Raw genomic sequence first — 10,000 nt, 5'->3', positions numbered from 1 at the left:
AAAGGCATTGAAGCTTAGGCATGGCTATGCAAAACGAAACTAAAATTGAACTGGCTGCGAAGTAAACAAACCACAAAATGCTGGACGACAGCAAAGACTTACAGCGTGTGGAGCCGAGATGGCGTCCACAAAGTACATCCGCACATGACATGACAATCGACAATGTCCCCACAAAGAAAGGAAAGCGTCCGCACAACTTAAATACCGTATTTTTCGGACTATAAGTCGCATTTTTTTTCATAGTTTGGCCGGGGGTGGGACTTATACTCAGGGGCGACTCATGTGTGAAATTATTAACACATTACCGTAAAATATCAAATAATATGGATTAACTCGCTGGAATAAAAAAGACAATATAACATACATCCATAAACGTGGACCCATGTGAAAAAGTGCAATATATTTATCTGTACAGTAATCTATTTATTTATTTATTTATATATATTTATTTATTTTATATATATATTTATATATTATTTATATATATTTATTTATTTATATATGCACTTTATTGCTTTTTTTATCCTGCACTACCATGAGTTTATGTGACAAAATTTTGTTCTTATCTGTGCTGTAAAGTTCAAATTTGAATGACAATAAAAAGGAAGTCTAAGTCTAAGTCTAATATTACAGTATTTAGCTCATTCACGTAAGAGACTAGACGTATAAGATTTCATGGGATTTAGCGATTAGGAGTGACAGATTGTTTGGTAAACGTATAGCATGTTCTATATGTTATAGTTATTTGAATGACTCTTACCATAATATGTTACGTTAACATACCAGGCACGTTCTCAGTTGGTTATTTATGCCTCATATAACGTACACTTATTCAGCCTGTTGTTCACTATTCTTTATTTATTTTAAATTGCCTTTCAAATGTCTATTCTTGGTGTTGGCTTTTATCAAATACATTTCCCCAAAAAATGCGACTTATACTCCAGTGCCACTTATATATGTTTTTTTCTTTCTTTATTATGCATTTTCGGCCGGTGCGACTTATACTCCGGAGCGACTTATACTCGGAAAAATACGGTACTAGTATAGTATCGCGGTACTAATGAATCAAAAACTGTACTACACTCCGTTTGAAAAGTACTGGTTGTTGCTTTTACAAGCAGAGGAGCATGTTCGGCAGCGCACAATCACCGAGTACTTACAAGCAGACACAGTGTGTAGGCAGAAAAGGGAGAACGGACGCATTTTGGCCTAAAAACTAACAATAAAGGTGAAGTTATAACACTGAAATGCCCTCAGGAAGAGGTGCTTTAAGACATGGCTAGCTAGCTAGCAGCTAACATTCATCCGCAATCGGAGGTGTTTCAGCTACTTCTAAATCACTAATCCTCACAAATAAAGTGAGTTTCTTACAAGTAGCATTATCACTGGAGGACGAGGAATAGCTAAACATGCTTCACTACACACCGTAGGAGGATACAATAGCGTCCAGATGTAAACAAATGCCATGGGTGGATCTACACCTGTCATCCACTGTAATGATACTAAGTACAAGAGTGTATCTAGTCGATACTACTATGATTACGTCAATATTTTTTATCGTCACACAATATTTTTTCTTTATATTATATTCATAAACTCAGGAAATACGTCCCTGGACACATGAGAACTTAAGTGATGACCAATGTATGATCCTGTAACTAGTTGGTATCATATCGATACCTGAATTTGTGGTATCATCCAAAACTAATGTAAAGTATCAAAGAAGAGAAGAATGAGTGATTATTACATTTGAACAGAAGTGTAGATAGAACATGTTGAAACAGAAAATAAACAGAAATTAACAGTAAATGAACAAGTATATTAATAATCAATTTTTACAGCTTGTCCTTTTTTAATGTTGACAAAATAATAGGTGTATAAATGACACAATATGTTACTGCATTAGATGCCTTTGTTTGATTACTTACTACTAAAAGACAAGTTGTCTAGTATGTTCACTATTTTATTTAAGGACTAAATTGCAATAATAAACATATGTTTAATGTACCCTAAGATTTTTTGTTAAAATAAAGCCAATAATAAAAATTTTTTGTGGTCTCCTTTATTTAGAAAAGTATTGAAAAACATGTTGGTACCGGTACCGGTACCAACATATTGGTATCGAGACAACCCTAGTCAAAACAGGCTACAGGTGAGAAAAACTCTTTCTGGTTGCATGTAGTCTTTTTAAAAATTGAGTCTTGAAAAAAATGTTTAATATTAAATTAAATTTAAGAAAATCTCTCTATATATATATATTGAAAAAAAATATAATTTATAATTTTTTTATTTTTAATGGATTTTTAAAAAATTATTAATCAATAAAAAACAGATTCTTTTGTGCACCCCTCGCGTTTACCAACCTTTCCGATGTAAAGCGGGTCGAGCCCGGTGTACTCCTCCAGCACGAAAAACTGGTTCCACACCCAGCCTCGCTTGACCCTGTTGACCCGGTGGGCGGAGCTGCCGGGCAGAAGACTGAGCAGGGCGAGCGTCACGTACAGCCACGTGCGGCCCGGGGCTACGAGCGGTCGCCGGGGTTCCATGTTCAAGCCGAGCGACCTGCCGTGACTCTCGACGCCTCTCGTCTTTTGTCGGGAGTGCTGGAAGAAAAGAGGGAAGAGTGAGAAGGTGGACTTTTTGTTGGAAGCGTGAGAATGACCTATAAAGTAAAGATCGATCCATAGGTTTTTTCCAATACCAATTGTTGTAAATGTAATATCGGAAATTATCGGTATCGTTTTTTTTTATTATCGGTATCGTTATTTTATTTATTTTTATTTATTTTTATTTTTATTAAATCACCATAAAAAACACAACATACACTTACAATTAGTGCACCACCTCAAAAAACATAACACACACAAAAGGGTTGTTTCCTTCTGTTATTAATATTCTGGTTCCTACATTATATATCAATATATATCAATACAGTCTGCAAGGGATACAGTCCGTAAGCACACATGATTGTGGGTGCTGCTGGTCCACTAATAGTACTAACCTTTAACAGTTCATTTTACTCATTTTCATTAATTACTAGTTTCTATGTAACTGTTTTTATATTGTTTTACTCAGGGCCGGCCCGTGGCATAGGCCGTATAGGCAAATGCTAAGGGCGCCGTCCATCAGGGGGCGCCACGCCAGTGCCACAAATGTTGGAGAAAAAAAAGAAAAGAAAAAGTTGGTACTATTATTTCTAAATACAAAAAATAATCCCACGTTAATTAAAATGCAAAATAAAGCCTATTTAATAGAAATATTATTTGTTAGAACATTACGCCCCCCCCAATCCCCCCGCACGGTGCGCCCCCTCCCTTCCCGTATCATGACTCTTACCACATCAAAAAATCAACACAAGATGTCAAAACGGCCAAAACTGTCAGGTGCCCAGGGAAGAAAAAATAGAAAAGAAGAGGAGGAGAAACGAGAAAACTAAAATCTTGCCTAGGGCGCCAGATTGGTTAGGGCCAGGCCTGGTTGACTTTCTTTTTTATTCAAGAAAATGTTTTTAATTTATTTATCTTATTTTATTTTATTAATTTAAAAAAAAGGACCTTATCTTCACCATACCTGGTTGTCCAAATTAGGCATAATAATGTGTTAATTCCACGACTGTATATATCGGTATCGGTAATTAAAGAGTTGGACAATATCGGAATATCGGCAAAAAGCCATTATCGCTACTTAAAACTGTTTAATGTTGCACTTTTTATATGTAGAAGAAAAGTTTTGTCATTTTATTTAATCTGAGCTTGAGGCAGTTTCATGTTGATTAACGTGGGCAGAATTATTATAGTGTTCCCAATGTTAAAAGAATAAAGCCATTGTTTACAAATTTGGTAAATAAGTAACCAAAAAATGTATATTTTGTTTAGGGATGTCCGATAATGGCTTTTTGCCGATATCCGATATGCCGATATTGTCCAACTCTTTAATTACAGATACCGATATCAACCGATACCGATATCAACCAATATATACAGTCGTGGAATTAACACATTATTATGCCTAATTTGGACAACCAGGTATGGTGAAGATAAGGTACTTTTAAAAAAAATGAATCAAATAAAATAAGATAAATAAATTAAAAACATTTTCTTGAATAAAAAAGAAAGTAAAACAATATAAAAACAGTTACATAGAAACTAGTAATTAATGAAAATTTGGAAAATTAACTGTTAAAGGTTAGTATTATTAGTGGACCAGCAGCACGCACAATCATGTGTGCTTACGGACTGTATCCCTTGCAGACTGTATTGATATATATTGATATATAATGTAGGAACCAGAATATTAATAACAGAGAGAAACAACCCTTTCGTGTGAATGAGTGTAAATGGGGGAGGGAGGTTTTTTGGGTTGGTGCACTAATTGTAAGTGTATCTTGTGTTTTTTATGTGGATTTAATAAAAAAAAACAAAAAACAAAAAACAAACAAAAAAAAAAACTGATACTGATAATAAAAAACCGATACCGATAATTTCCGATATTACATTTTAACGCATTTATCGGCCGATAATATCGGCAGACCGATATTATCGGACATCTCTAATTTTGTTGTTTTCTTATTGTACCGAAAATGAACCGAACCGTGACCTCTAAAACAGGGGTCACCAACCTTTTTGAAACCAAGAGCTACTTCTTGGGTAGTGATTAATGTGAAGGGCTACCAGTTTGATACACACTTAAATAAATTGCCAGAAATAGCCAATTTGCTCAATTTACCTTTAACTATGTTATTATTAATAATTAATGATATTTACACTTAATTGAACGGTTTAAAAGAGGAGAAAACACGAAAAAATGACAATAAAATTTTGAAACATAGTTTATCTTCAATTTCAACTCTTTAAAATTCAAAATTCAACCGAAAAAAAGAAGAGAAAAACTAGCTAATTCGAATCTCTTTGAAAAAATTAAAAAAATAATTCATGGAACATCATTAGTAATTTTTCCTGATTAAGATTAATTTTAGAATTTTGATGACATGTTTTAAATAGGTTAAAATCCACTTTGTTAGAATATATAACAAATTGGACCAAGCTATATTTCTAACAAAGACAAATCATTATTTCTTCTAGATTTTCCAGAACAAAAATTTTAAAAGAAATTCAAAAGACTTTGAAATAAGATTTCAATTTGATTCTACAGATTTTCTAGATTTGCCAGAATATTTTTTTTAAAAATTTTAATCATAATAAGTTTGAAGAAATATTTCACAAATATTCTTCGTCGAAAAAACAGAAGCTAAAATGAAGAATTAAATTAAAATATATTTATTATTCTTTACAATAAAAATGAAAAATTTACTTGAGCATTGATTTAAATTGTCAGGAAAGAAGAGGAAGGAATTTAAAAGGTAAAAAGGTATATGTGTTTTTTCTCTAAAATTGTCTTTCTGAAAGTTATAAGAAGCAAAGTAAAAAAATGAATGAATTTATTTAAACAAGTGAAGACCAAGTCTTTAAAATATTTTCTTGGATTTTCAAATTCTATTTGAGTTTTGTCTCTCTTAGAATTAAAAATGTCGAGCAAAGCGAGACCAGCTTGCTAGTAAATAAATACAATTTAAAAAATAGAGGCAGCTCACTGGTAAGTGCTGCTATTTGAGCTATTTTTAGAACAGGCCAGCGGGCTACTCATCTGGGGCCGTACTTATCAAGCTTCTTAGAGTGCCATTTTACACTTAAGTCCTGAGAATTTGTGAAATTTAGTCTTACTCTCAAACTTAAGATAAAAGCTTTTTATCAACGTTCTTAAGTCTAAGAATCACTCCTACTCTCCACGATATTTAAGAGACCTTCAGAGGTGTCTTAAGTGGTTAGGAGTTGCCAGCAGGGGATGGCACTGAGGCGAGAGAGACGTGCGCGAACGTTCAGGGAACGGAACAATGTTTTTTTTTTTTGATGACGAGCAGCTGATCAAACGGTATTGTTTAGACAGAGCGGATATTATTTTTGTCACAGATTTAATACTTTTGGATTCCTTGTTGATTTCTGCATATGTCTGCAGTGGGCTAGTATATATAGAGCCACCCACACCAGTTTCAAATTAGTTGCCTAATTAATGAATTGGAAAGAAAATGACAGTAGCGTATGTGTGTGGCCGTGAGGTGAGTGACGTCAGTGAGTGTGTGGGCGATAGAAGAGAGGGAGCGATAGCGTGAGTGCCGGCGGGGACTAGTTTGTTTTGTATTATTTTGTAGTTTATTGTCAAAATATACACTCCCATTGTCCACTTAAATATTTCCAAGATATTTCTTTATTCTTAGACAACGGATTCCCTTCCGTGATTGGTCATTTCTATGGACACAGAAATGACGTCACCTAAAATTCCGTTTACGGCACATAGTAATGTCGTAATTCAGCTCTGAGTGTGACACTTAAGATTCAGTCCTACACTTCGCTGAAAGTGTGAGTAAGACGCTTGATAACTAACTTTTAAGTGCAGCTTTCAGCGAAGAATTTATTTACTCTTAAGTCAACTCTTAGCAGACTTCTTAGGAGTAATTCTAAGAAGCTTGATAAGTACGGCCCCTGGTCCTTACGGGCTACCTGGTGCCCGCGGGCACCGCGTTGGTGACCTCTGCTCTAAACCGAGGTACGTACCGAACCGAAATTTTTGTGTAGCGTTACACCCCTAATATATACGCCAAAATGCCAAATATCGATAGATGTCAAACACTTGTTCCCTGCTGTCAATCCCCTTTCCCCGCGCTTTACCACTTCAAAAAGCGGACTTTTGTCTTTCATTGATTAATCGATGGCGCTTGTCATGCGGCCCCATCTGCACGGTGCCCGTTTTAATGCGTCCAGGAAGACGAGCGCATCTGCTCGCCCGCTTTGAGGACGTGGAGGAGCGCCAGGCGAAGGGAGCTGGTTAAAAAGGCATCCCGGGGGGGTGCGCAGCAGACTGTTGGACTCCATTCTGCTTGGTGAGTGCATTGTGCCTCTGCAGACACTCTCCATCGCCACTTCATTATTGCTGACCTGCCACAAAAGGCATGGAAGGGGAGGGGGGGGGGGGCGTGGCTGCAAAAAGGCGGGGCTAAACTGTGCGAGCGTGATAGTTGACACTTGACCCCCGCACCTAACTCTCCTTTTCTGGGCTCTTTTCAGCACATTTCCACAATGAAGCCACATTTGCTCCCTCTCGGCCTCCCGGCTCCGCCCCCTCAAAAGGTCACAGCTTGCAACCCGGACGTTTTGTGGCGCCTAATGAGGTGACGTGCGCTGGCAAAACTTTCTCCCGCTACGCTGGTGACTTATTTCGGAGGGAGCAGCTGGCATTGTGCGGAAGATGAGGAGCAAAGGGAGTGTGTGTGTGAGTGTGTGTGAGTTCTGGCAATGCTCACTTAATGGGGACATCGCTCTGTTTACACAGTCACCTTTAGGGGACCTCTAAAGGTATGGGGACAAAAAAACAGGTCCCCTAAAGCGGGGGTGTCCAAACTTTTTCCACTGAGGGCCGAACACGGAAAAATTAAAGCATGCGGGGGCCATTTTGATATTTTTCATTTTCAAAAACATAACAAAATATATGGATTTTTTATTATTTTTTTTACCTTTAGGGCTCCGGGAAACATAAAGGGTCTAAGTCAGGGGTCACCAACCTTTTTGAAACCAAGAGCTACTTCTTGGGTAGTGATTAATGCGAAGGGCTACCAGTTTGATACACACTTAAATAAATTGCCAGAAATAGCCAATTTGCTCAATTTACCTTTAACTCTATGTTATTATTAATAATTAATGATATTAACACTTAATTGAACGGTTTAAAAGAGGAGAAAACACGAAAAAAAATGACAATTAAATTTTGAAACATAGTTTATCTCCAATTTCGACTCTTTAAAATTCAAAATTCAACCGAAAAAAAGAAGAGAAAAACTAGCTAATTCGAATCTTTTTAAAAAAAATTAAAAAAGAATTTATGGAACATCATTAGTAATTTTTCCTGATTAGGATTAATTTTAGAATTTTGATGACATGTTTTAAATAGGTTAAAATCCAATCTGCACTTTGTTAGAATATATAACAAATTGGACCAAGCTATATTTCTAACAAAGACAAATCATTATTTCTTCTATATTTTCCATAACAAAAATTTTAAAAGAAATTCAAAAGACTTTGAAATAAGATTTAAATTTGATTCTACGGATTTTCTAGATTTGCCAGAATATTTTTTTTGGAATTTTAATCATAATAAGTTTGAAGAAATATTTAACAAATATTCTTTGTCGAAAAAACAGAAGCTAAAATGAAGAATTAAATTAAAATGTATTTATTAGTCTTTACAATAAAAAAAATAAATTTACTTGAACATTGATTTAAATTGTCAGGAAAGAAGAGGAAGGAATTTAAAAGGTAAAAAGCTATATGTGTTTAAAAATCCTAAAATCATTTTTAAGGTTGTATTTCTTCTCTAAAATTGTCTTTCTGAAAGTCATAAGAAGCAAAGTAAAAAATTAATGAATTTATTCAAACAAGTGAAGACCAAGTCTTTAAAATATTTTCTTGGATTTTCAAATTCTATTTGAGTTTTGTCTCTCTTAGAATTAAAAATGTCGAGCAAAGCGAGACTAGCTTGCTAGTAAATAAATACAATTTAAAAAATAGAGTCAGCTCACTGGTAAGTGCTGCTATTTGAGCTATTTTTAGAACAGGCCAGCGGGCTACTCATCTGGTCCTTACGGGCTACCTGGTGCCCGCGGGCACCGCGTTGGTGACCCCTGGTCTAAGTCATTAAAATGTTAAAAACAAGTCAAATTACTTTTTATTTTTTTATTTAACGCTTACAGTAAATCTCTACAGTATATCAACCTCAACCTTGATATAAAGTTTAAAAAAAAAAAAAAAAAAGGTTTTATGCCTTTTTTGTCAAAAGCAACTTTGTTTTTTATAATAAAAGTGAAACATGCAGTATTTCCCCCACTGCCCAAAACATTCAGAAAGCAATGTTTGATGTGAAGTAATGACAGATCAATAATGCAGGACACCATTGATTTTAATTCATTATTATTTTTGAGTAATCACAGTGAAAAGATAAATAAAATCCCATTAAATATATTTGGGATCCAAAAGGTGCCCCACTCATAAAGTGATACATTTTTATTATTATTTTTTTTAACTTCCAACACTTAAGTTACGAGATGAACTTCAGATATAGCTGTGGATTTTACGTTTGAACTATTATTTTGTTTGTTTTTATGCTCTTTTGTCAAAGAAAACGTTGATGTTTTTGCATGGCAACCGCACAATATATGCAATATTTTCCACATTAAACATTTTAAAGTGAAATGTTTGAAATAATTGGAGCCTTGAATAGGTCAATAACTCACTATTAGTGTTAGATTGATTTTTAATTTTTAATTTTTTTTAATTTTTTGAGCAATGGCAAAAAAATTAAAATAAAGATAGACTAAAGAAAAAAAAACAGCCTGCATGGCAGCTTTGTGTCAACATTGCAACTTTTTCTAGTTAGATTTCACCTCATTCCACTTTTTTTTATGTTTTTATTTTTATTTTTGCAATAGTATTTCCAGAATGTGTGGCGGGCCGGTAAACAATTAGCTGCGGGCCACAAATGGCCCCCGGGCCGCACTTTGGACACCCCTGCCCTAAAGGGAAACCTTTTTAAATGATAGTCAGATCCATTCTGAAGATGCCTAAGTGGTTTTTAAGCTTTGGCCCATAAAACATGTTTACTAAAAAATAAACATGTTTAACAACTAATTTGAACTTTTTTTTAAATGGTCCTCAGTAGTGAATTATGCAAAATGATGTAAATTTGGTCCCCATGAACCATATTGACTCTTTTTCCCCAGTAAGAATGATCAGCACATTACTTCATCAATCCAGAGATTTGAAGACGTGTATGAGCTAACTGGCCAGTGGACATTTTACACCATTTTTTGTATGCCTCCACAACCTGTAGAAAGGGTGGTGCCCACAAGTGATGATCAAAAACTTGGTCCCCATTCCAAATGATAACCAGTATGTGT

The 10,000-nt window shown here is 35.0% G+C and overlaps 1 protein-coding gene across 1 annotated transcript in view; it reads right to left on the bottom strand.

The window, feature by feature from the left end:
- LOC133630375 (cadherin-20-like) overlaps positions 1-10,000 on the bottom strand; it is a 234,116-nt gene that overhangs the window by 36,723 nt on the left and 187,393 nt on the right. Inside the window, exon 3 of the mRNA XM_062021948.1 lies at positions 2,364-2,603. Coding sequence (XP_061877932.1) covers positions 2,364-2,546 — 183 coding nt within the window. The 5' untranslated portion in view covers positions 2,547-2,603. The remainder of the gene's footprint in view (positions 1-2,363; positions 2,604-10,000) is intronic.

The sequence above is a fragment of the Entelurus aequoreus genome, linkage group LG15, assembly GCF_033978785.1.
Source record: "Entelurus aequoreus isolate RoL-2023_Sb linkage group LG15, RoL_Eaeq_v1.1, whole genome shotgun sequence".
Lineage (NCBI taxonomy): Eukaryota > Metazoa > Chordata > Actinopteri > Syngnathiformes > Syngnathidae > Entelurus > Entelurus aequoreus.
Note: the sequence above shows the minus strand (reverse complement) of the source record. Positions and strands in the feature narration are given on the sequence as shown.